General features: G+C 37.1%; 1 protein-coding gene and 2 long non-coding RNA genes across 5 annotated transcripts in view; 1 reads left to right on the top strand and 2 right to left on the bottom strand.

The window, feature by feature from the left end:
• Window positions 1-3,617: 3,617 nt before the first annotated feature.
• KRT10 (keratin 10) lies at window positions 3,618-8,061 on the bottom strand. Its single transcript, XM_077164445.1, has 8 exons — window positions 7,426-8,061; window positions 6,569-6,651; window positions 6,054-6,210; window positions 5,805-5,966; window positions 5,588-5,713; window positions 5,045-5,262; window positions 4,278-4,669; window positions 3,618-3,985 (listed from the first exon to the last, which is right to left on the bottom strand). Exons 1-8 carry the CDS (start codon window positions 8,032-8,034, stop codon window positions 3,879-3,881), a joined length of 1,854 nt encoding a protein of 617 aa, XP_077020560.1. The 5' UTR covers window positions 8,035-8,061; the 3' UTR covers window positions 3,618-3,878.
• LOC143687461 (uncharacterized) overlaps window positions 4,443-26,783 on the top strand; it is a 39,564-nt gene continuing 17,223 nt past the window's right edge. For 2 of the 3 annotated variants that reach the window (XR_013177535.1, XR_013177537.1), the window contains exons 1-3: window positions 4,443-4,797; window positions 5,167-5,278; window positions 6,075-6,215. This is a non-coding gene — a long non-coding RNA (uncharacterized LOC143687461). Of the gene's footprint in view, window positions 4,798-5,166; window positions 5,279-6,074; window positions 6,216-20,632; window positions 24,641-26,783 lie in introns of all 3 variants that reach the window. The other variant, XR_013177536.1, reaches the window with a different exon arrangement.
• Window positions 14,725-18,030, bottom strand: LOC143687462 (uncharacterized). Its single transcript, XR_013177538.1, has 3 exons — window positions 17,837-18,030; window positions 15,806-15,886; window positions 14,725-14,838 (listed from the first exon to the last, which is right to left on the bottom strand). It is a non-coding gene; the product is annotated as an uncharacterized LOC143687462 (long non-coding RNA).

Raw genomic sequence — 26,783 nt, 5'->3', positions numbered from 1 at the left:
GATTTTCTGCTCCGGCGCTTGGGGCGGTTCCTCCAGTCTGGGTCCCGCCCGCCTTCAGTTGGAAACTATTAAACCGATTAGAAGAAGCCAGCCCAGCGCGTATCGTTTTGTGGTTCCAGATCATGATGAGCATGAAGATAAGCTTTCTTTACATTTATATGGTGCTTTATAGCTTCCAAAGATATTTCTTGTATATTATCTCATTTAAACCTGACAATGAAGCTGGGACTTATAATTAGGAGGAGAAAAGTTTCCTTTCTTGGCTTTAAAGATAAAGAAACTGAGTAAAAGGGCTGTTCAGGGAAACAGCATGAAATTAGGTGTGTGGGGCTCAGAAGGGTTCTTCTGACTTTGAGCAGTATTCCTTTCAGTGTAAGTACCTTAAGGCCAAATAGAAAAAAAAAGCTCAACCGAATGCCAAAATCCCTCTTTAATGAACAACACATATATATTTCTTATAAAATTCTTTTTAGAATTCTTAGTTAATAGCAAAATGAAACTTTGGCTACGTTATGATGCCCATCAGATGCCACTCATTCACTTTTTAAAATTAATTCGAGAAATAATTACTGAGCAGCTGTTATGAGCCAGGCACTGTATTGGAAGCTTAAGATAGAAACGGGAAGAAAATAGGTGGCTTCCCAGCTCTTATGGTATTTGTTTAGAAGAGAGGTGGGTGCTAACCAAATAACCATGCAATTATAAATTGTGTTAAAATTAGGAAAGCAAAGAACACAAATCCATTATGGAAGGACTGATTCAGATTGGCAGAATCCTTTTGAGGAAATGTCTTGAAGCAGATACTTGAAGGAAGAGAAAGCAAGTGCAAGGCAAGGGGCTGGAGAGCATCTGGTGAGAGGAAGAGTGTGGCGCTGTTCAGGAGAGATGTCTTGCAGGGGGTGAGGGTGCAGCAAGAAAGGATAGCATGATGATGCCCACATGAGTTTTACTGGGCCAGGATAAGGACTTTGAAGCTGATCCTAGGCACAAAGGGAAGCTATTGAGAGTTTTAAGCAGAAGAATGATTTTTAGAAAGGTCCTGGCTACAGGGTGGAAAATGGATGAGAGGAGAGTGAGAGTGGATTTGGGGAAGCCAGTTGCAATAATTCAGGCAAGAAATTAAGGTGGCCATGTGCTCATCGAGGCAGAAGGAGAGTTTGTAAGATGCTACGTTGCTGCTTTTGAAGATAAAGGATGAGGCCACGAGCTAAGGAATGCAGGCAACCTTTACAAGCTAGAAAAGTCAAGAAAACAAACTCTCCCCTAGAGCCTCCAGAGGGGATGCAACCCTGCTGACACCTTGATTTTAGGGCTTCTGACCTCCAGAAAGGAAAGAAAATAAATGAGTATTATTTAACCACTAAATTTGCGATAATTTGCTATAGCAGCAATGGAAACTCATTTAACCTCCAAATATCTTGATTGTAAAACCAAATGGCTGGAGGTGTCATCTTCTGACACGGGGAACCCTGCAATAGGGGCAACTTCTTCAGGGCTCTTGGATTTGACTTATAAATATTTAGTGAGCCTATCCCTACATCAACTATTAGTAATAGCTAACATTGATGGGGCAGTTACCATATGCCAGGCATTTTACTAAAACCTTTCCACGGGTTATTCCGTTTGAGCCTCAACAGTTTCTCTATTTTACAAAAAGAAAACTGAGACATTGAGGGTAGGTGACTTGGCCCAGTTCCCCCATCTGGTGAGTGATGGTGCTGGATTTGAAACCAGCCACCAGCCTGTGACAGTGGCTGTTTCCACTATGTTGCTTTGCCTTTTGGAGTTATGTCACCATCAACAATCACAGCACTTTTGACACTGACAATGCTGATCGGAAATATCTCCCAGAGATTTTATCTGTTAAACACAGTTGCAAAGTTGGATACTTCAGCATAGCATTTGTAACTATGCCCCCTGTCATTCTAGAGTGCTCTTCCCACCATTTAATATTTATCTAGTTTCTAATATCCCCCAAGCCTCAGTTCAAGAGCCACATCTAGTGAGCCTTCCCCAGCACCCCATTCTGATTTGGATGCCATCATGCCTGGTCCATGGCCCTCAGAACCCTGCATGTGTGTCCACTACAGCAAGTATCACAGGATACAATTATGTCTTATTTAACTTAAAATTTTTTATCTCCATGGCCTAGTGCAGTGTCTAATACATGGTACTAAATCAGTGTTTGTTGAATGGATTTTTTTTTGCTTTAAAAAATTTTTTTTAAAACATAACAACATACAAAGATGAACATCCTTACCATATGATCATTCCATTCTTGGTGTATAACCAATAAGTCACAATATCATCACATAGTTGTATATTTATCATCATGGTCATTTCTTAGAACATTTGCATCAATGAATGAATGAATTTGATCTAATTAAAGTCTTGGGAACTCTAAATCCCTCCCCTCCTCCTAGCAGAGACCTTGGAGTGATCTGAAAATGTTTTCCTGCTAGTGTACAGCTGTGCGCCCAGTCTGTGACATGGTTCAGAAGCTGTATCTTCTTTCTGACACGTTTTGATTTTGAGACCGGCCTGCCTTTATGAAACTTATTTCTGTAACAGAGAAGCTAACTACCTATAACGAGGCCTAACAGTTGCTTCCAGGAAGCCTCTTTTTTTCATTCAGATGTGGCCTTTCTCTCTCTAAGCCCAACTCTGCAAGTAAAATCATTACCTTTCCCCCAGTGTGGGACATCACATGACTTCTTCAACCTCACTAGAGAATAGAGAAAACAAATGAAATGCCCAATGTTTTTGGTTTGTTAAAGCTGTAGGAATGCAACAGACAAGAAATGGAATGGCTTTTTTGACAATAAATTTATTAAGTTGCAAGTTCACAGTTCTAAAGCTATAAAAATGTCCAAACTAAGGTTTCCAGATAACAACAACTTGACTCAAGGAAGGTCAGTAGGCCCAGAACTCCTCTGTCAGCTGGGAAGGCATGTGATTGATGTCTGTTGGGGTCTTTGGCTTCTGGTTTCAAATAGCTTTCTGGGGTGGGGGTGAGGGTGTATTCTTTTTTTTAAATGTATCTCCTAATATCTGGGTCCTGTGTTGGCTCTGAGCTTTCTCTAAGGTGTTTTCCCTTTTAAAGGACTCAAGTAAACTAATCAAGGTCCACATTGAGTGTGTGGAGTCACATCTCCATCTAACCAAAAGGCCACACCCACAACTGGGTGCATCATGTTTCCATGGAAACAATCCAATCAAAGTCTCCATCCTAAACAGCAGGTCTGGCCCACAAGATTGATCAGGATTAACATATGGCTTTTTTGGGGGGTGGTACATAATAGTTTCAAACCAGCACACTTGTCCAAGGATCATTGACTCTGAAATGCATACTCATAATCACTTATGAGCTCCTTACCAAATTCTCTCTCCCAAGATGCATTTCATTCTTTTTCCATGTGAGTATCCCATTATTGCAGCACCATTTGTTGCATTGTTTTTTGTTTGTTTTTAGGAAGTGCCTGGGTCAAATATCGAGACTGGGTCTCCCATATTTCAGGGGAGAATTCTACCACTGAACTACCCTTGCGCTCCAGGTTTACACTTTTAATGTTAAAAATTCCAGCTACCTTAATAAAGACAATTCTCACAAAGTTGGATAGTTTGCATCAGTAAGAAAGTTTATTGAAATTCATCAATATATGAGAACAGAAAGCTTTTCTCTTTTTCCATTAAAGAACACTTTCTGGTAAAGTGAAAAGAAGTACAGATACCACAAAACACCGTTCAGACTCCTTATTTTCAAGGAGTAAACCTGATTCCATAGACCATTAAGACTGAAGTGTTTTCTTGGAGATTTAGTTTTTCATGCATGTGCATTTAATGGCCTTTGTGAAGGTAGACTCTTCTGTAGGTGCAGCTTAATAGAAGTGTTTCTTGGTTTCTGATTCAACCTTGGATGAAAGGACTCTACCGTCAGGTGCCACCTCTTCAATAACTGTCTTGATTACTCTGGTTTTCTTAGTATCTGTATGTGAATTAAAAAAAAGGAAATTAGACTAACAGTTTGTAGGGGTTCTTTGCAAATTAAAACTAAATTAAAAATATTTTTAAATGAAAACACATTAAAAGTAAAAATTAAACTTCCGATGTTCAGGCTATGGCATTTAAATCACGCCATTTTTCCTTTAAAATAGGTACCAAAAGTATATATAGTTCGTTAAAAAAAAACAAGTGGGGGCCGTGAGGTTTGTATTTTTTAAATACGTCTAGAACTTAAGAAGCAACAAAGTCGTCACAAAAAGTTCAAGACTAATTACCCCAGCTAATTTCTGCTGACCTTGGGCTTTTAGATGAAGACTCTCCAGCTGACCCGGAAGAGGAGGATTTGAAGCCCCCACTTCCGCCCTGGCCTCCGCTGGAGCTGCCGCCACCGTAGCCGCCGCCGGAAATGGCCCCACCGGAACTGCCGCCGCCGCCGCCGGAACTGCCGCCTCCGAAGCTGCCGCCGCCGGAACCGCCGCCGCCGGAACTGCCGCCTCCGTAGCTACCGCCTCCGTAGCTGCCGCCGCCGCCGGAACTGCTGCCGCCGTAGCTGCCACCGCCCCCGCCGGAACTGCCGCCTCCGTAACTGCCGCCCCCGGAACTTCCGCCTCCGTAGCCGCCGCCGTAGCCGCCGCCGCCGCCGCCGCGTCCACCGCCACGTCCGCTGCTTGAACTTGAGGATTTGAGGGTTACGTTGGATTAACTTTAACATTGGTAAACCGTGCGCCACTTTACAGATTACCGTTACTTTAGAAAATACGCGAAAGTTTCGAAAGAAAAACCCAGCCTTGCCACGTATGTAAATTAAATGTGTCCTTTTAAACAATTTTTCAATATACGACTCCAAGAATCATTCTTAAGCTAAATTCGTGAAAAATTGAGACTGGTGGCGTACGCCTATTTCTTTTTCCGCTTCCTACCTCCTTTTTACCCGGCCCCTCCACCCCTCCCCCTCACGTCCTCGGGATTTTAGAGACGCTTTGCTATCTAGAATATTGGCTCAAAGCACAGCTTGGGATATTTTTTCAGTTTTTAAATTTACCTGCCCTCTCCTTCTAACAGGTTGCGATAGGTTTGAATTTCATTCTCCAGTCGTATCTTAACATCGAGGAGTATTTGGTATTCGTTATTCTGGCACTCGATTTCATTTCGAATCTGTTGCAGGTGTTCTTCCAGAGAGGTGATCTGACTTTGAATTTGTGCGAGCTGCAAAGCGTAGCGATTTTCTGTTTCTGCCAAGGAGGATTCCAGAGAGTCTTTCTGAAAAGAGAAGATGGTATTGTTACTTAGCGATCTCATCGTTCAGATGAGTACAGTGAAGCTACTTAATAATTTAAAAAGAAATCAGGTAGAAGAATAAAGAAAATGAATAGAGTTTATACTTAATGGCAGTATTTCAATTTCATCACTTTTAGGTCAATGCCAGTAATACTTTCCTTCCTGCTAAGGTAGAGCTCCAGTTTAATTTCTGATTTCTTGCCCCTGCTGTGCATTTTTCTCCTGTTGCATTTTACTGTTGCTATTCTTGTGTGAGCATGAAACTTGTACGGGAAAGTTGAAGTCATTTCAAGAGTTATTAACATACCAGGGCCAGTTGGGACTGTAGTTCTATCTCCAAACCTTGAAGGGTACGTCTCAAGTCAGTAACCTCAGATTGATAGCTGGACACTTCTTTAATGTTACTGTCGATTTCTGAATTCAGTTCCTTGCTCTAGAGTATTAAAAAACAGGGAAAAGATTAGAAAATTCTGAAGTGATAACTAAACCTCCATGGTTTTCATCCAGAAAGAAGACTGACTTACCTTTTCGTTGTACCAGTTTTCAGCTTCTTTGCGGTTTTTCTCAGCAAGTTGTTCATATTGCTGTCTCATGTTATTCAGAAGTTGAGTCAGATCCACACCAGGGGCAGCATTAATTTCCACATTCACATCACCAGTGGACACGTTTCGAAGGTCTTTCATTTCCTGTTTGAGGAACAGAAAAGATTTAATGACCTAACATTGAGACAGTGAACTCTGTTTTGACTGGGGGAAGTATAAGTTTTACATCACCTCCTCATGGTTCTTCCTCAGGTAGGCCAGCTCCTCAGCCAGGCTTTCGGCCTGCATTTCCAGGTCAGACTTGGCCAGAGTCAGCTCATCTAGCACCTTACGCAGGCCGTTGATGTCAGCCTCCACGCTTTGACGCAGGATCACCTCATTCTCGTACCTGAAGTAAGCATGGAATAAATAATGGATCTTAACCTATGTAAGGGAGGTATATCTTGGCAGAAAATGTTTAAAGCAAACATTGAGTTGATTTCATATCATAGCAGTGTTTTCATACACTGATTGATTCACACAGGAAAATTCGTAGTTCAATGCAGAGAAGTTTAGTAGTTGCTTTAAATGGATTTTCTTCCTTTAATGGTGCCAAAAAGGTAATACTAAAATTGAAACCTTCTCAGACAATTCCAATAACATTTAACTTTGAATGAATTCAGGAAAATGTAAATGCTCTTGCGGGGTACCAAAAGTCATTGTTAGAAACAAATGATGCATTTGTGTACTATATTCACTCAACTTACTTCATCCTGAAGTCGTCAGCTGCCAGTCTGGCATTGTCGATCTGAAGCAGGACTTTGGCATTATCAGTTGTGAGATCAAGGATCTGAGGAGAGAGGCACAGTTATTAAAAGGAGGCCAGATGGAGTTATGGCTTTTATAGCGGCATAAATGCACAACATTTTTATGCTGTTCTCTTACAACCTCTTTGAGGAATATATTATTTTAAATATGAAATATTGCAGGCTTACATATATATATATACTTAATTAAAAATACTTTGTTCTCTTGAAATTTCTGAACTTTTATTCTCTGTCATTCTTTTCTGAGAACTGAAATCATATAAATGTGTTTCTTTCAGTGTGTTCCCATATTTTATACTGTAATTTCTGCCTGTTTCAGCCAGCTTCTTAATTGACTCACACCTGTCTAGTTTGACTTGTTATAAATACTTTTAGATAAATGCACTCCAAACTGATACTTGGTAAGTGCAGTTCATTAATTCTCTATAGGCCCCCAATATACCGTTTCCTTAATGGAGAATTCCTGGAAATGTTGGCAGTGAGTATGGTTTGTTATTAGTCTGAATAGTATTTCATTCGGCTTCATTTAGTAATTCTTTGTTTCTATATACGTAAATGGCCTGGTGTATTTTAATTGTGGACTCATTATATACTCATTAAATTCTAAAAAATTCTCAGTAATCTGCCGTACTATAATACACAAAATACATGTGAATGAAGATTGTCATGGCTATACTCTCCCAAATACTCATTTTTGATGAGACTTATTATTTTTGGATGCAAGGAAGTTATATGGGCAAATACAGTGAACACTGTAAGAAATAGGGTTAAAATTTGTATTTAAAAATGTTCCTTACCTTCTTTTTAAGGTCTTCGATGGTGTCGTAGTAATGGCTGTAGTCAGGAGAATCTCTTTGGCCTGTGTGACCATGTTTCTCATACCATTCCTTGATTTTGCTTTCTAGCTCATGGTTTGAGTCTTCCAGAGCCCGAACTTTGTCCAGATAGGAAGCCAGGCGATCATTCAGATTCTGCATGGTTATCTTTTCATTTCCAGAGAGAAGGCCGCCATCTCCTCCATATCCACCACCATAGCCTCCTCCAAAGCTTCCTCCACCAAAGCTGCTTCCACCAAAGCTGCCTCCACCAAAGCCGCCTCCACCAAAGCCCATTTCACCAAAACTGCCCCCGCCGAAGCTTCCTCCTCCAGAGCTACCTCCTCCACACACCCCACCATAGCTACCGCCGCCAAAACCTCCTCCATAGCCACCCGATGAGCTTCCAAAAATGCTCCCACCAGAGCTCCCACGGCTACAAGAGCCACCACTGAATCCCCTTGAGCTAAATCCTCCACCAGTGGAGCCTCTGCTGCTCGAAATTCTGAGGGTTGATCCGCCTCCTCCTCCTCCTCCCCCTCCACTGCGGGAGGAAGAATACTGATTGCTTGAGGTGTATCGAACAGACATGGTGATACTGTCGAGTTAGCCCAGGGAATGCCTGCTGTCCGAGGACGGCAGCAAGCCCTTATATACTGAGAGGGCGTGTCCCCCGTGTGTTGGAGTTTGCTTACTTGCATGGTTTCCTTTTGCCAACTTAGCATCTTTGGTTTAGGATTGCATAAATTATCTTCATTAATAACCAATCCCAATATGTATGGTTTTGAAGTTGCCTGAAGAACAAACAGAAGGTTTGCTATGTGGAAATTGAAAATGGGTGGAGTTCAGCTAAGCATATCTTTTGTTATCCTTTTTCATCTTTTGAAGAACATTGAGCAACTATTAAAGTTCTTTTTTTCTCAACACTAGTTCAGGTTTCTTAGAGTATTTGCACATTTTGGAAAAGAGAATTTTAACCACAAAATTAGAACTAAAATAAGATTTTTCAAATTCATGTTTTAAATACTTCTAATTTATTGGAGCAACAAATAAAATTTGCCAAAATCATGTTATAATAAGAATCTTGTAGAAAACACTAAGCACTGAAAGATGAAATAAGAAACATGTGCCAAACAATTTAGTGGTCTTCAAAAGTTCCAATGTATAAAAAGCTAGTTAAAGCCATTAAAGCACAATTTAGGAAATTTTCATATTCATCTTTTAATTTATTTGGGAAATTATAATATATTGGTATTTTGCCTAGGAAATTGAAAGTAAGTACTGATTGAGGAATCTTAAAATGTAATGATATTAGTTTTTATATTTAAAAAATCTGAAATAGCTATCTTGGATTTTTTTGAAATTTAAACTCACCATATTCAAGGCTTTTGTGAAAATTGTAGTGCAGAAATTCTCAGCATAGGATATGAAGAGTTAACTCTTCCTTACAATAAGTTCTGATTGCAAATAATGAATTGAGATATTCATTAAATATTAAAAAAAATTTCCTATAAGCATATAAATCCAGATTAGAGAATGATAGTTGCTTCCAAATTATGAATTAAACTGGGCACTTGTATTCCCGGGCCAGAGTCTGTTGCTCAGTTGAAAAAACACGTTTCCTTGGGTATGCTGAACTTGGTAAAACAATTTGTTTAGTGAAATATTTAATTGGGATTTGAATACATAATATAAAATTATTTTCTGTCTTCTCATAGGCTGTTTTGCTTTTCAGAATATTCGTATATTTATACTTTTATTTACATGCATTTTACCATTATTTTGTGCCTTTTACAATATTGTGATTTTTTTTTTTTTTTTTTTTGCATAAGCAATTGAACCTGGGTTTCTGGCATGGCAGGCGAGAAATCTGCCTGCTGAGCCACCATGGCCCACCCGATAACTGATTTTATAATCTGTACAACAACTTGCTGAGGTAATGATGGTGATTATGATCTCCAGTGTGTAGAAGAGAGGTTTGAAGCTGAGAGAGGTTATGAGTTTGCCTAAAGGTATATAAGTGGTTGAACTGGGATTATAAACCAGGTCTTTTGACTCCTGGTTTTGGGCTCTTTCCCATTATACCAATGGGTAGTCATATAATCTGCTTTCTTAACAGTGGATTTGGACTGAAAGACCTGAGTGCCTCTATTTAATATTATAAGCTCTACATGGGAAGACCCACACAAAACAACTTGGAGGCATGAAAACATTGAAAGGGAATGGTATTTGGCACACACTGAACCATTACTAATTGCTTTTTCAAATTGAATTTGTAGCTGTATATTTCAGTTTTTGAAAGTTCTAGAAATAGTTTCTGCAGGGAAATGGAATGTGATTGGATGCAGTAATGAAGAGTTAGTTGATTGTTAGAGTGGAGGTTACTACTCAACACATTGCAACTTCTCCAACATGTAAGCACATGCAAGTAGGACAGTAATTAACAGGAAAAAAAGATAGTCAACCATGGGAATTGATCCTTGATGAAGATAACATACAATAAGAGAAGACTGATAAGTCAGGATAGAAAAAAGATTCTCTTAAGTAGAGAAAGGTATTGAAGCCTTGATATTAATGAAAGCTATTTGGGAAGTCAAACTTCTAAAGGGAGATTTTGATAGCTTCTACCTGTAATTATCAAAAACTTGAGACTCTTGATATTAGTAATTTTGCTTTTATTATTAGCCTTAAATTTTTTCCTCCAGTGGGAAAATATAAAAATTTCAATCTGGTTTCAGTTAAGTGTGTGACGATCATATTAAATCAACAAATTATAGTAAATCAGACTGAAAGGAAACGTTTGTATACAAGTACAGGAGAACAAATGAAAGTATGATGCGCCTTCTAATATCAGTTGTAACATTTACCAAAAACCACTTTTAAAGTTTATACTCTAGAAGTTGATTTGTCTTTATTCACACTGTCATTTGTTGAAATCAGCCTTTGGCATGAGTGAAATTACAGTGGTGCCATGTAATAATTCTAGAGCTAAATTGTATGAAAATTTACAATTGCTAGTTCTTGTGTAGGCACCATTTATGCTTGAGTGCCACAGTCCACTGTAACTGTGATTTCATTGTTCTCATTTCTCATTGTGTCTCTGTGTAAAGCACATGGGATGTATTTAGAAGATGCAAAGATGAATGAGATTCACGCCTTGCCTTTAAGAATATTACCAGTCATTACAATGTAATCGAGGAGACATATACTACCAATTTAAGTGCTATGTAACTGGTAAATGAGTGAGGGAAGAGGAGTTAACATTTCCGAGCATATCATGTGTTCTCTGTGGCTTATCTTCCTTTAATCCTCCCCCAGATTCTCTAAGGTAGATATTATAGACCTCATTTTATAATTGAAAAAATTGAGATGTAGAAAGTTTTAAGAAATCACCCAGGTTAAAACAGCTAGTTTGTGCTCAAGCCTGGTTTTGAATCAGGCCAGTGTAGTCTCAAAGATGATACTGTTTTCGTTATACTGAACTGCCATGGTGATGAAGAAGGGGCCGTGCTGGAATGGGTTGATTTGAGAGAGTTTCATGGATGAGGTAGAATTTAAGCTGAGTGTTATATGAAGAATTAGTAGATTTTTTTCCAAATGTGCAACAGCAGAGAGGGGGCTAAGTGGGGATTGTGAAAATGCAAAACAATTTGGAATCTCTGAAGACTAAATGGATTGGTGTGGCTAGAGTAGATCGAAAGTATTTATTAATTTATCTACCCCTTCAACAGGTGTTATTGAACACCTGTAATACACTAGGCCTTGGGGATACATAGGTTCATAAGATACAGTTCCTTATTCTCAAGGAATTTACAGTCTGGTTGTAAACAATCTAGTTGGAGAGGCAAACAAACATGATTATAGTATAGGGTAATCTGAGCTATATCTGAGGCATGGACAGTGTTGAGAAAGTACAGAGAGGGATTCTAATTCAGGCTGATTTTGGTGTGTGTGTTTGTGTGTGTGCATGTGTGTGTGTGTTGAAGGCACAAAGAAAGAATAGTGAAGTTAAGTTTTGGAGAGAAGATGAGTTTGGTTTAAAACATGACTTTGAGGTGAAACAGGATATTTATGTGAAAATGTCTGTCAGCAGTTTCAGACATAGGGCTGTTGATAGGTCAGAGCAGCCGACATTGGAGTGATTAGGAGAAAGAGAAACAAGGTCTAAGCCTTGTTTAAGCTAAGAACGAGCAGGGAAGACACTTAGGACAGGGAAAGAGGGAAAGAAAGTCAATGGAAGGCAAGGGAGGAGAGATTATTATTATCTCAATCCAGATAAGGAGGGGTGGTCACCAGAAAGAGGTCAAGGGAAAGGAGAATGGATGAAAGACCACTAATTTGCCGATCAGGAATCATTGACACCTTTCAGAGGGCAGATTTAATAGAGTAGTAGTGGATAATCCACGGTGTATACCCAATATTGGAATTGATGACTTTGTTTATGGTGTTTTATTTTTCCACATGAAGGTTTTTATTGCGCATAGTCTAGTGTATCAATTTTCTTTTATTGCTTCTTCATTTTGAATCATGATTAGGATGGTTGTTTCATGAGTTTAATTTGGTTGGGGCTCTTGAAGCATGTTCTTGATTCAGCTTTGTTATCAGCTTGACTTGTCGCACTGTTGGGATTTGGATCTTTCCCATTTCTTTCTTAGTTTACTTTTAGAGTTTCTAGTTGAAAATTATTGGCAAGTTTCTTTTTCTAATTAAGTAATTGAGGGTATAGTAAATAATTTAAGTAGTTGTAGAAGGATGAATCTGATAATGCAGATTATGTTTCAAGATGGCAAGGTTGATGAGCCAAATGTTTAGAATTTTCTGCTTGAGAGGCATTTTCTCCTTGAGTATCCTGTGACTTTATGTGAATTGTTGAATGTGTACAGAGTCAGAGCAAAGTGGAAAGCTGTACAGCTGTTACTGCACTATTAAAGATATTAATAAGGCCCATATTTTCTCATTGACAGACTTAAAATTCAGGAATCTAAAATCTGTAGACACTTGCATTACACACAATTCCTCTGTAACTTCTAGGATTGTGCTATAATATGAGCCGCCAAATTATGGAAACTCCTTGGGAAGGCTTTCGAGATAGTGCAGCAGAGTGGCTAGGCAGATGGGCTCTGGAGCTGACTGCTTGGGTTGTGATCATGGTTCTGCTGCTTACTGTGTGGCTTTGTTTCTGTTTCCCCATATCTAAAATAGAAATAATAATTTTGCTTGCCCTGCCAAGTTGTAGTGGAGGTTAAATGAGTTAATAAATTCAAAGAATTTAGAACAGTGCCTGGCATGCATAGAATAACTGTATAATGATATTTTTGTTGTTATTTTTGCTGTTACTGCTATCTTTGTTTTCTCAGAGCCTAACTTACTGTTCAAGCATAGTAGGCTAGCAAAATAAGAATGAATGAAAGGATAGGGTTAGAAGTTGGAAAATGGCTAATGAGGAGGAGAAAATAGCAGGGGAGGAGAGTAGGGCAGAGGTAGTAGTGGTGGTGGTGGTGCTTTCAGTTTGGTAACCTTGTGATGAATCATGCTTCTCTCTTTTTTTCCTTTAATGACAGATGCTTTTGTTTTTAACTTTGTTCTTTCCTTTGCCTTCTGTGTCTACCAAATCATTAGTTTTGTTACTTTTTCTTTAGTCTTGTCTGATGTATTTGTTTTATTCTATCTAGTCTGCTGCAGCTGTCCTAATCCAGGCTCTAACTACCTCTTGTGTGGATTACTTTGCTAATTTTGGAAGTGGTTTTCTTGGCTTAGTGCTGTGTCACTTAATATCTGTTCTGCTCACTTCAGCAAGATTAATTTTCTTGAAACAGTGTTGCCATCACTTTATCAACATACTCAAGTGTTTATAAGGGATTTCTCTTGTGAATGGATTAAGTATTTTCAATAACTGTGTCCTACTGTAGAATACAGTCCAACTTTGTGTTTCCTGAGGTGAATAAGGGTGGTGGAGTAGAAGGAGTGCTGGATTTTCCTCATAAAGTAATTGTGTGGTCTTGAGCAAGGCACTCAGCCTTTTGCATCTCAGTTTGCATCTCAGTTTCCTACCCTGTAAAATTGGATAATAATGCATCCGTGATCTAGTAAAAAAGTGCGTTTGTTAGCATTTCCTTAAAAAAACCTTTAGTGGCCCTGTCTTATTACTCTTGTCCAAGACACTATGCTTTATTCCATTTGAAGACCTTTGTTTCTTTGTTGCTCTTGGCTTGGAATGCTCTTCTTCCACCTTGCTGCTTATTCAAATCATTCTACTTCAGCTCTAAGCTCTGGCTTAAGTGCCACCTCCTCATAGACTTTTCATCATTAGTCTAGTTCATGATCATCTCTTTCTAATCATTTATCTGCGTTTATAACCTACTCTTATAGAATGTGCTATAATATACTGGAGTCCATATTATTGTTCCCAATGACATAACACATTTAAGTTCCTTTGGAGAAGGAATGATGCCTTATATTCGTTTCATACCCCCAATTAATGCTCATTGCTCTCTAGATGTTTTCATATTGCTCCAGCGCCTTTTTCCGCTTTCTTTTCTTTGTCTTTATTTTGTTCTTTGAACTTTTGTCCCATATGTTTTGGCAGTAGTGCAGGTTAAAAATTTAAATAAAGCTTGATTGAAGATAACTAATTTAATTTTGTTTTAAGCCAAATACTGTCAGATATGAAAATGTTGTATAAGAAGTGACAAGAAAGCAAATTCTGTTTGGGAATTTTAAGATACATTAAAATATATAATGATACGCATCTTAGAATGTACATTCTGTATTAAAGAATTCTTGGGACCTCACTTTTTCCTTCTTTGTTAAATGTCCCTTTTTTGGTCTTAATCTTTTGAGGTGTCTTGATGCTAGTAAACTACTAAGTTATATGAGTATTTTTATCTTAGAATTTTGATTAGGAGAATTACAATTCTGGTTGGATTTCTAGTTAGCCCAGGAGTATGGTGTAATTTAAGGATTGTATGCAACATGACTTAGGTTTTAAGTTTCATTGGTGTGTTACAGGTTTTTCCCTTTTGGTTGCGCTAACTTTATTTTGTGGAAGACAATTGCTCACTCTGAATTACTTGCATTAGGAGGAGAATTTATTGACACAGAAAAGAAAATAGGAACATAATATCCCTTTTAATTTTCATAAAAAAATAGTAAAACTGAAAGTACCAAACAAACAAACTTCTGCAAACCCCTATCTTAAAGGTATTGAAACTGAACATTGCCAAAAAATTTGGTAGCTGTTTTTTCCCCATTCATAAACGCAGGAACATTCCTCCAGGTCCATATGTGGTTGTTTATTAAAATCAATCATTTCAAAGATGGCTGATCATGAAATAAAATAATTTTATTGCCAGGGATAGCTTCTTGTTAATTTGTATTTAGGGAGACTGGGCAAATCTAAATAAAATAGAGAATGTTAGAATTAGAAATAATAAACTTACTAGTGATTTTAAGTGAACAGCTTTAGCTCATGTGCTTAAGTGAATAGCTTTGGTTTTTTTTTTAAGTTAAAGACATGACATTAAGCTAATTTCTTAATTTTATTTTTTAGAGATTTTTAAAAATAATTGATTTAAAAACATCAAACCCACTTCCCAGTTTCATAACAAACAGACTAGTACTTTCTCCAGATCACATTTTTTTTTTTTTTTTTGGTGGTGAGGATGGCAAAGGAATAGATTTAAATAAAAAATTAATAATAAATATTTCTGCAGTATCAGTAGAAATTAATAATAAATAATAAAAATAATAAATAATGAAGAGTTTAGAGAACAAAAAACAATGGAGAAAATTTACCATAACCACCATTCTGTGGCTCCCTCCACAAGGCTGAAGATTTATAAAGTCCAAAGAACTTTTAATCTCTCAGATTAAGCACATTATATAAATATGCAGATAATATTTGCAAAGTCAGTTCTTAGGTAATTAGACCTTACATTTATTGAGACTTTACTATAATGCAGGGCCTATGCGAAGCACTTTATCAGCATTTTTATTTCATCCAGTCTTAATAGTAACTTTATGCTAGTAGTTACTTTATTGTAAGTAAAAAATTAAGTAATTTACCCAAATTATTCAATAAAATGGTTCAGGTGGGATTTGAACACAGATCTAACTTTAGAACTTTTAGTTTAACGCAATGAATAACTCTTAAAACTCTTGAAGTGGCTCAAAATTGTGACTTAGAAAATGAATAAGAACATAGGGATTTTCCTTTCTTAGACTGAACCAGCCTTTTTTATTATCATTACATTTCTGATGAAAAATTGACATTTGTGATGAAGAGTAGACTAATTTGAAAGGAAAAAGGATTATAAGGATAAGAGTTCTTACCCTTGAAGATAATCTGACTTGTACAGCTTACCTCTGCCTGGTCTCTACTAAGGTTTTGCGGGTCCCTCTTGGGTTTGTAGAAGTTCCTAATTCCTTGGTAGGATTGTTCTTGCTGTAAACCAGTCATTAAAAATAACAAATCATAGCAATTAGCCATGCATAATTGCACTGCTAATTCTTTTATAATGCAAGCTTTTCCAGATTGGGCTAACACCCATTTAGAGATTTACCATTTACCAGGTTTTTCTTCTAAGTCTTAGAACTCAGAATAATGAACTCATGTATCATTATTGGGTACATGTATATTGGATTAATCTGATGGTAAACTATGACATAGGGAGGGTTTCTGTTGCTTTGGAATTTTCCAACATTTTGACTTTAAAATCTGTTTAACTTTTGGTGTGTCTCACAGATATTTTCCTTGTTGATAAATTTGGTTAAAATGTGGGACTAGGGTGGAATTTTGTAATTCTAAACCCTAAATATAAATGAATGGATATTTATATAACTGTAAAATGCTGTATGTACTTTTTGTCCTGACATCAATAATATAAACGCAATCCAATATGATCTAAATATGATCTAATAAGAGAATTGCTTTTTTTTCTAGCAGAAATATCAAAGATGAAGACCCTACAACTTACATTGTATAGCAACAACCTACCACTCTCATAGCCGTTAAGTTATACTCTAAACATAAGAACAGCAAGAATAACAACGAGGAACTTTACCAACATCGTTACTAACATTTATTCAGTGTTTGTTCTGTGCCAGACACTGTATTAAGTTTAGATTGTGCATAGAGGAAGGCAGTTAATAAATTAGTTACCAAGGCAGACTTCAAGTCAGGTTTGTCTCTGTATCCCACATTTTTAACCACCATCTTTCACTGCCGAGTGTCTAATTAAACTTTGCTTTGGCTTCACTGACTCTCACTGAAATGTAAATTACAGTAGTGAGGATGGAACCTTTCTATTATAAAAATTAGGTGTGATTTTATACTGAATGAAGTGGACCCTTTTGCCCTTAACAGGACTTGTGAGCTTCTTGTGGGAGGGGATGTTCCATGTATTACTTAGCTCTATATCCCTTACATTACCTTGCACCGTGCCTTGCTTACTCTTAAGTTTTCAGTAAAGAGCTGCTGCAATGAATTGAGGAAACGGAGTTTGGGTTTTAGCTCTTCTTCATTGTGTATTTCTGTTCAAGATGTACTTATAAATGAATCTAACATGAAACTTTTAAGGTAAGCAGGTTTGAAGAATGTTCCTGTTTAGCTGATGCTTAAAATGCTATTTTCAAAGCTGTTCTGCAAATACTTTTTTGATATGAATGTGTTTTAAGGATAATGGATTTGATGGGGTTAGAAATGTGTTTATTGCAATTGTAAATTATTTTATGGGTTTAACCTGATGTTCTAGGCTTGAGTAAGTATACACAATCACTTTTAAAATTGAGTGTTTAATAGAAGGACTAAGATTTTAGTGGATATTTATTTCATCACTTAATCAGCCTTTCCATTCATTAGTTTATGGCACTTCTTGAGCTCATTTACCAGGCTAATTTTGTTGCCTAGGAGTTGGTATTCAGCGTTCTGGCACTCTGTTTCATTCCTGATTTGTTGAACTTGAACCTCTGTATTGCTGATTACTTTTAACATTTTTGAAAGTTGAGCACAGTAGTTATTTTCTGTTTTTGCCAAACTAGATTCAAAGGATTATTTTTAAAGGAATGGAAAATAAAATTGAAAAGGTGACTCTAAAAATTGCAAAGTAGGAAAACAGCAGAATGATATAATGTAAACCTCTGTCAGACGGAATTCAGTTCATAATTTAAAAAATCTATCCTAATTATGTTTAATCTTGGCACTGTGTTTTTCTCTCTTATCCTAATTTATTGTGCCTCTTTTAGTTTAACCTTAAACACAGTTGGTTTTATTTTTTTAGAGTACAGACATTATCTTATGGAGGTACAAAAATGAGTCGAGAAATCTGTAACCAATTATGTATGTCATTTGTGGGTGAGTCATTTTGACTTTCAAAACATGTTGTAACATTCTTACCAGAGGCCATTGGGCCTGAAGCATCAATTCCAGTGTCTGAAGAATTTACCACAGCTCAGCAGTTGCTGGTGCTTGGCTCCTCAGAAGCTGATACCTGCTCATTCCAAAATGAATAAAAGAATACATCTTTTGAGATTAGAAGGGAATAAAAATGTAAATACTTTGAACCAGCTTTTATGAGCTCTGATTAATAGTGTATGATATTTGATGGCAATAGGTTTTCCTTTTCATTAAATCAGGCCTAAGCCTCTCTGTGGCTTTGTTATGTCAAGGCCTCATATTGTCCCCTCATCTGGCTCAGCAGGGCAATCAGATCCCCTCCTCTGAGGCCATTTTCATTGCTACTTTAACTTCAGTGTGAGGTGTGTTACCATAGTCAGCTTTATTCCTTGATTCAAAATAAAATAATTTGAAATGCCACAGGTTACTTAGTTTTACATCTGGAATGTTGATAATTAACAAAATTTTAATGTAGATCTGGAATTCCAGACTTTACTAATCTTTCCTTAAAATTTTAGAAAATATGTAGAAGATTGCAAAATAGGGTTTCCAGATTTAACCAATAAAAATATAGGATGCCCAATTAAATTTGAATTTCAGTTAAATAATGAATTAGATTTTGGTATAAGTATGTTCCAAATATTGCATGGTACATAATTATACTAAATATTCTAAATATTATTCATTGTTTATCGGAAACTCTGGTTTAACTGAGTGCTTTATATTTTATCTGGCAAACTTATTACAAATATATTCAGTACCAGTTAAAACATAATAATATTTTTACATTTTGCAGAGTGCTTTAGTTCAGTGATTCATTTGATCTTCACTGTTATTCCAAGAATTAAGTTGTGTTGGGGTTGGGTAGGGAATGATTACTAGTATCATTTAACCAGCAAAGAAATTAAGATTTAGAGAGTAACAGTTTGGCAAAGTTCATGTTGAGTAGAGTGGAAACCTGTATCCAAGCTTTTGCCTCTTAATTTAGTGCTCTTTTTTAAAATTTTGAGACATTTGCAAAATATGGAAATACACCAAGAATTAAGATTTAGAAAAATGAAAGCAATAATGTAAGAAATAGCCATATTCCCCTAACCAGTATTGCTGACCCTTATTTTTTATGTTTGCTTCTGGTGTCCTTTCCAGTGTACTGCATTACGGTGCTGATCTTACAAAGTTTTGAGGTTAGGCAAGTTCCCGTCTCATTGTCCAAGCCTCTGGTGGTCATTACTGAAATCAGAGGGCTAGGCAAAGGGAGAGAGATGTCAAAAAACTGATGGGCATGGTGACTTTTCTGTGTTATTCAACCTGTGTTTTATGAAAAGTGTATCTCTTATAATGAACATCTACCACCATGTCTTCACAAGTACTGATATATTGAAACTTTTGATTTGACATTTCATGTAGTTTGCTACCACTTCTTCATGATTCTTTTTGAGGTTACACAGCTCCTTCATCAGGCTTTCCATTTACAACTCTATGTCAGTCTTGTTCAGACTCAACTCATCCAGGATTGTTTGCAGACCTTTGCTGTCTGCCTCAATACTCTGGTAAGGGGGAACTTCACTGTGGTATCTGAACAAAGCAAAATTAAAAGAATTGAGTTGTGCTTCCAGGAGATTAATGGAACTCTCCTTAGTTCATGGTAATGGAAGATCACATGTACTGGAAGCTGAAGTGCATTGGCTCTGAGATGTAAAGACCTGGGTTAAAACTGCACCTCTGCCACTTTTAGTTGTTGCCCTGGGCAAATCACTTCTCTTTTCTAAACTGTAGCTTCCGTATTTTTAAGATGGCAATATTATAAGGAAATAAAATAAAACAAAAATGTACAAAAATGCTTAGCACAGTGCCTAGAGCTTATAAATGTTCAGTAAATGGTAGATAAGGTATTATTAAAGTCACAGAAGAATGAAAATTCACCCTCTGCTTTTTGACCAGAAAAGGAAGAAAATTGTCTGCTTTTCAAGTACAGTATTGGAGACCCTCTGCAGTTCTGTAAAGACTGAGTCTCTGACTTATGGATTAGAGAGTCACATCCCCTTTATTAGATTCAGAGAGCTGGGAGTTTTCAGATAGCTTACCTACTACTATTTATTGTATTTTAAATGTTTTTAAAAAGATTTTTATGTTCTTGGGATGTTTTAGGTAAGTTTAAATGAAGTAAAGATATTCTAGATTTTGGAATGCTTGTTTGTTAACTTCTGCTGAAGAGACTAGGTAAAAATACTTTCTTGATATCCAGTCTCTTTTGTATGCTTTCTCATTTACTTCAGCTTGAAGTTGTCTATCATGAGCTTGGTGCTGTTGATCTGTAGCAGAGTGTTGGCATTTTCCAAAGTAACATTTGTAATCTTCGAGAGAGGAAAAGGAATTATATCATTAAACAAAATACATTGGTTGCTATTAGGTCCAGATTATAGACTTCATAGATTTTTAATAAATATAAGTGTGTCAGTCATAGATATATTTGTATAAATTAGGTAAACAGTAACTTCAGACTTTTCTAGGACTCTTAGAACGTTTCATTTAAACGTATTTTTTAAAGAGCCTTTGAACTGTAGAAAAATAAATCAAACTGTCTTCTTTCAAATGAGTTTCAAGCCATTTCATGACAATTTTATACACATTGTTTTTTTTCTTTTTATATTATATGGTTTAATTTATCTGTTGTAATCTATATTGGCCAGTGTTTCAAACTTAATAAGCCAACTTACCTGAGCTTTAAGGTCTTGAATAGTGGTTTAATATTTGTTATATGGTCTTGAGGTTGATCATCTATATTTCCTTTTCCAGAATTCTCATACCATCCATTTGCTTTGAGTGCAAGGTCAGCATGGCATTTTCCAGGGTAATGTGCCTTGTCAGGGTAGGAGGTCAGGTGTTTGTTTAAATTCTGCATGGTTTCTCTCTCCTTTCTTGAAAGAAGGCCACCATCACTGGAGCTGCCATAATATCTAAGACTCCCCATTTGGTCCAGTACTCATTGTGCTCTGAGAGAAATCAGGAACTATATTTACAAAGTATAGAGCATCAGAGCATTATCCTCTGTTTTATATTATGTCTTTGAATATTACATGACCAGGGAATTGTAATTATGTAAGAAAGAAAACTAGGTGGGAGTCAGGAGGTGGGTTTGCTGATCAGTTAGCTCCCCTTTACAATACCTTGGTGCACATCAGGTGGTTGGTTAATCTGACAAATACAGGGGCTGAAATTCCTTCAGTGACAAAGCATGTACCACTTTCCAGAACTATTAAACAATAGTTGTTAATAGAGTAATTGCCAGATAAATTGTTAATGGAGGAAGCCCTCTGACCTTTATGATTTCTCTGACTATCTTCAGAAGAACTCATTTAATCTGAGGGTACTGCTGATAAGCTATATGGCTCTTGTTTAGCCAAAGCTAAACAAGAGTAAGACACTTAATAAACAGAGTAGACACTTAATAAATGATCATTTTCTCCAAATGTTTGGAAATGTTATGACTTGAAATGCAACCAGAGAGCCTTTGACCTTTTAGAGGGGCCCAGAAGAGAATATATATATATATACACACACACATCAAGAACTGAAATTGCTATCACAAAGAGCAACCTTTCATTTCACAATTAAAGAAAAAGCTCAGAACACAAATAGTTGGGTGCCTGAAACTCATTCACACAAAACAGTGTATCATGCAGAAAGTATAGAGTTCTCATATACCTCTCCCCCTACAGTTTTCCCTATTTTAACACTTTATATTAGCTTGGTATCTTTGTTACAATTGATAAACTGTGGTCCATAGTTACATTATGTGTCATTGTGTTGTAGGCCCTTGGTTTTTGGCAATTGTTTTGCATCCATCCCTATCAAAGTCCCTTCTAAGTCCAGCATCTGAACATACACTGATTTGAGAGATCCCTGCTTATTTGAAATGGGACAGAATTTCCTTTGGACAAAAATGTAGAGTTAAAGTTTGTCATTGGCATTTCTACTCTCTTTACCCATAGTTCTAGTTCTCTATGCCAGAATCTCTCTCTGCTTCATTTGAAGCCAAGAACTTTCTTGTTTTTTTGTCTTTTTATTTAGTTATTTATTTTTACGTTCCTTTTTTTTAGTTTTTTATTTTGTTTTATTTTTTTAAATACCAAGAAACATATAACAAATGCAGACATTCCTCTTTTGATCACTCCGTTGTACATATGTGATCAGTAATTCACAATATCATCATCACATAGTTGCATATTCATCATCATGATCATTTCTTGGAACATTCGCATCTATTCAGAAAAAGAAATAAGACGAAAACAGAAAAAAAAATTATGCATACCGTACCCCTTACCCCTCCCTTTCATTGATCACTAACTAGCATTTCAAACTAAATTTATTTTAACATTTGTTCCCCCTATTTTTAATTTTTATTCCATATGTTCTACTCATCTGTTGACAAGGTAGATAAAAGGAGCATCAGACACAAGGTTTTCACATTCACACAGTCACATTGTGAATGCTATATCGTTATACAGTCATCTTCAAGAAACATGGCTGCTAGAACACAGCTTTACATTTTCAGGCAGTTCCCTCCAGCCTCTCCATTACATCTTGAATAACAAGTATAACCTCCAGGATAACCTCTCGACTCTGTTTGAAATCTCTCAGCCATTGACACTTTGTCTCATTTCACTCTTCCCCCTTTTGGTGGAGGTTTTCTCAATCCCTTGATGCTGAGTTTCAGCTCATTCTAGGGTTTTTCTCAATCCCTTCATGCTGAGTCTCAGCTCATTCTAGGATTTCTGTCCCATGTTGTGTTTGACTGACTCTTAAGTGGTGTGAGAGAGGCCACCACCTCTACATGAGTGAGGGCTCACCTGAAAGAGCAGATGCTTCCTGCTTCATATAAATCTCCTTTATGCATGTTTGCTATGATAATACTTTCATAACCTTGGACAAATATTCTAACATGGATATGTGTGTATTTTGATAATTTAGATGAAAAGGACTGCTTTATAAATCAGTGGGATAACTCTTAATAACTTAAACTCTCTTATTCTTTTGTTTTTTCTTCTCTGTCATAAAATGTTCATTTTATTCCCTACTTATTGCAGCTCTGCTCATGCCAGACTCTTTAATGATTTAAAGTGTTGTTGGTCTATACAGCCTTTGCATCTTAGGACTGGAATGGAAATAATCTCCATTTCCTCATTCTTTGAAGGTCAAAAAGTGGAAGTGGCTTGCCTAAGGCCACATCTTAATCAGGTAGTGGCATTCTTTCTGTCTGTTGTGGGTCCCTATGGTTGTATTGTTGTTTGAGACTCTTAAGTGCTAGAATGGGTCCACTAGACTGAGTGGACCCTGAAGTTATTATGGAGATTGCCTTTAGTCTGATTGAGGCGTGAAACATATTGATGTCCTCAGGAGGAGAGACTGACCACTCCTAGGATAAAATTCAGAAATTTCTGTCATAGAAATTGGCCAGAAAGAAAGGGGCCGGAAAAGGGTATTACCTTCTCTGTACACTCATAATAGTTTGTGCACTCTGTGTGTGCATCTTTTGTTCTACTTACCACATTGGAGGTTTGTCACATGTCTTAATGTCCCCACCCTGAGAATCAGAATCTACCCTTTCACTCCACTGCCTGACCTGCAAGCATCACTGCAGGTGAATTGTTACCAGTGGGGATGTTTTGGCCTACCTTAGGAAGGAAAAATATATTGAGAACCATTGATAATTTGTATAGAGTTTCTAATTGTTTTGATAAGGATCATGTTCTAGTTTGCAAGCTGCTGGAATGCAATATACCAGAAACAAAACGGCTTTTAAAAGGGGGAATTTATTAGGTTGTGAATTTACATGTTCTAAGACCTTGAAAATGTCCAAATTAAAGTAAGGCTATAGAAATGTCCAATCTAAGGCATCCAGGGAAAGATACCTTGGTGCAAGAAGGCTGATGACATTTGGAATTTCTTTCTGACCTGAAAAGTCACATGGCGAACATGGTCATATCTACTAGCTTTCTCTCCAGGCTTCTTGTTTCATGAAGCTTCCCCAGGGACATTTTCCTTCTTCATCTCCAAAGGTCTCTGACTGTGTGGGCTCTACAGCTTTTTTCCAAAATGATTCCCTCTTAAAGGACTCCAGTAAGCAAACCCTACTTGAATAGTTGGAGACACATCTCCATGGAAACTATCTAGTCAAAAGTTGACACCCATAATTGGGTGGGTCACATCTCCGTGGAAACAATTAAAAAGCTCCCACCCAGAAATAATTGAATGATGATTAGAGAACTTGACTTTTCTGGAGTACATAACAGATTCAGACTGGCATAGACCATCACTCAAGAAAGCAATGCTTTGAGAAGAATAGCCTAATGAAAGTGTTAAAATTGATTGTGGAAGAGACTGGGAGCAAGGGAATTAGTTCAGAGAATGTTACAGTATCTAGGTATGCATTTATGAGAGTAAAAACGAAAACCAAGTAAAAGAAGAATAATTATTTGAGTATTGATTGGCTATTGAGATAGATAAGACCAAGTCATCAAAGATGGCTGAATGGCCAGGAGGGTGGTGATCTATTAAAAGAATAGAAAAGTCAGGAGAAAGAGTGGTTTAGAAGTGTAGATGTTGAATTCTATTCTTAGAGATGGTTGTGGGACATCCTCATGGACAGCCCTTGGTTTCAGTTTTCTTTAAGATGTATTGATACAATATTCACAGGACAGAAAACACTTCTGGACACATGTTCACTGTATGTAAATTTTCTGGGCTTGTTCCTGCTAATCCTCATCTCTGAAAAGCTGCTTACTGCTGCAGGTAGGGTAGGAGGTAAGTGAATGTCTCAGGTGGGAACAGATAATAGAATCGGATTGAGATATAATTCTTAAATGCAGCCTCATATCTTGGGATGGCAAAAGATAGCATACCCTTCTCTTCCTTGCCTTATTAGATGAATGCAGGATAATGGGGGCAGTGGATGGGTACTGTAGTTAGGTTATAAGAGTTACCAAGAGTTAAGAACTCCTCTGGGGAAGGGTTGAGGAACCTGTACACTATGAAAGTTTCCATCATTGAATTTGGGTATTTGTTTTTCTCCCCTTTTCATCTTTGCAACAGTCCACACCCCAGCTATCCTGTGTTCTGAAGTTGTTCCCTACTATTCAGTTCAGTTTGTCCTCCTGTGAAGAAATGTTCTATCTCCCTATTTTCTCCTTTTCCCCTACTGAAATTTCTCATCCTATTGTGAGAATGATCCCAAATAGGTATTAGGAAGATAAAATCTGATTAGTCTAATTCTAAGGTGTGACTTACTGCCAAAGGTGGTGGTATTGGAGAGGTGTTCACCAAAGCATTTTGTATTTTAAAAATACACCTTTTAAACCGAAGTGAAATTTTAAATATTATGGTGGTAAAATTTTTGGAGAAAGTATGTTTCTGTATTCTTTCAGTTAATACAACTTGACTATAAACTCAGTTGTCATACAGAAAATGTTAAAGAAGGCTCTTTTCTTGTCTCTAGGCCATTTTTCCCCTCATCTTCTGGAAGGAAGGAAAAGTACCTTTGCCCTGATTTCCTCATTTTTGTACAATAATAGTGAACATAATATATGCCAGGGATTTTATTGGTTCTTAAGGATGCAAAGTTAAGATGTCCTTGCCTTCAAGTAAGCCATATTTGGGGTGGGAGTAAGGGAAAAGACTTAAATAATTACAAAATAGGGTGAAGTGTTTGATAAGGCAGGTTTATGTAGAGCACATGAAACATCAAGAAAAAAAAGAAACTAGTCTCTGAAGAATATAGGGAGATAACATTTGAATGGTGTCTTAATTAATGAGTGGGTATTCACTGAATGGGGAAGAAATTTCTAGGCAGAGGGACCAGCATGTATAAAGGAGGTATAAACATGCATGCCATGATGGAAGAACTGAAAACTTTGGTTTGGTTTTAGCATAAAGTCTATGGGAATGAGTGCCAATAGATAAGACTGGAAAAATAGGTTGGGGCATGGGAAAGGTCTTGAATGTCATTCTAAGGAATTTGGACTTGGTCTAATAGTCAGGGAGCATTCTATCTGAGAACGCTGCTTTCTAAGCAGGGGATGGACATGATCTTAATTTTAGAAAGATAAAGTTCTTGGCAATGTATTATGGATTGGAGGGAAGCTGGAGGCAGGCAGATCAGATAGTATTTTCAAGAGGCTGGGGGAGAGGAAGGGGCAATGAGAACTTTAAGAAAGCAATGGGATCGTTAGTAGAGGAAGATAGAAGGCAGAAATGACACTTGACTGGTTGCAAGTTGATGAGATGACAGAAGGTTTATAGTTTTGAATTTTGGAAAATACTGTGAAAGTGAGATGGGAATGTAAAAGAGGAGTAGGTTTTATAGGAACGATGATGAGTTTAGAGTAGGAAAGGTTGGGGTTGAGGCATTTGTGAACGTCCAGGTGTAGATAATCCAGGCTGTTGTGACTATGAGTTTGGAATTCAGGGAGAAGTTGAGACTAGATTTGGAAGTTACTGGCAAAGAGCAGCAATGAAATTGTGAAATTTCCCATGTAGAAAGGGTAGAGATGAGGACCACGGATAGAACCCCAAGGAACTGCAACATAAGAGTAGCAAAAGAGCTTGAGAGGTGACACTCAAAGAAAAAAGAGAGAACCAAGAAAGCCAAGAGAGGAGAATTTCAAGAGGCTGAGTGTGAACAGTGTTAAAAGGCTGCAGGGATGTCAAGTAAGACAAGAACTGCAAAGTTGTTTTTCAATTTGGCTGTTTTGGGTTCTGAATAACCCCTGTAAGTTCTGTTGTCTTTTAGGACTGGGAAGCAAATTCTCTCAAAGCATTAACTAGAATATAAACGTATTCTCAATCTTTATTATTTGTGGATCATATAATAAACACGATCATTTGCTCAAAGCAGCTACAAATTAAAAGGAACATTGGTCCCCTGTGTCTGGGTGCAGCTAGTAGTAAA

The sequence above is a fragment of the Tamandua tetradactyla genome, chromosome 6, assembly GCF_023851605.1.
Source record: "Tamandua tetradactyla isolate mTamTet1 chromosome 6, mTamTet1.pri, whole genome shotgun sequence".
In the NCBI taxonomy this organism is placed as follows: Eukaryota; Metazoa; Chordata; class Mammalia; order Pilosa; family Myrmecophagidae; genus Tamandua; species Tamandua tetradactyla.
The sequence above is the reverse complement of the archived record's forward strand: the minus strand, read 5'-3'. Positions and strand labels throughout refer to the sequence as shown.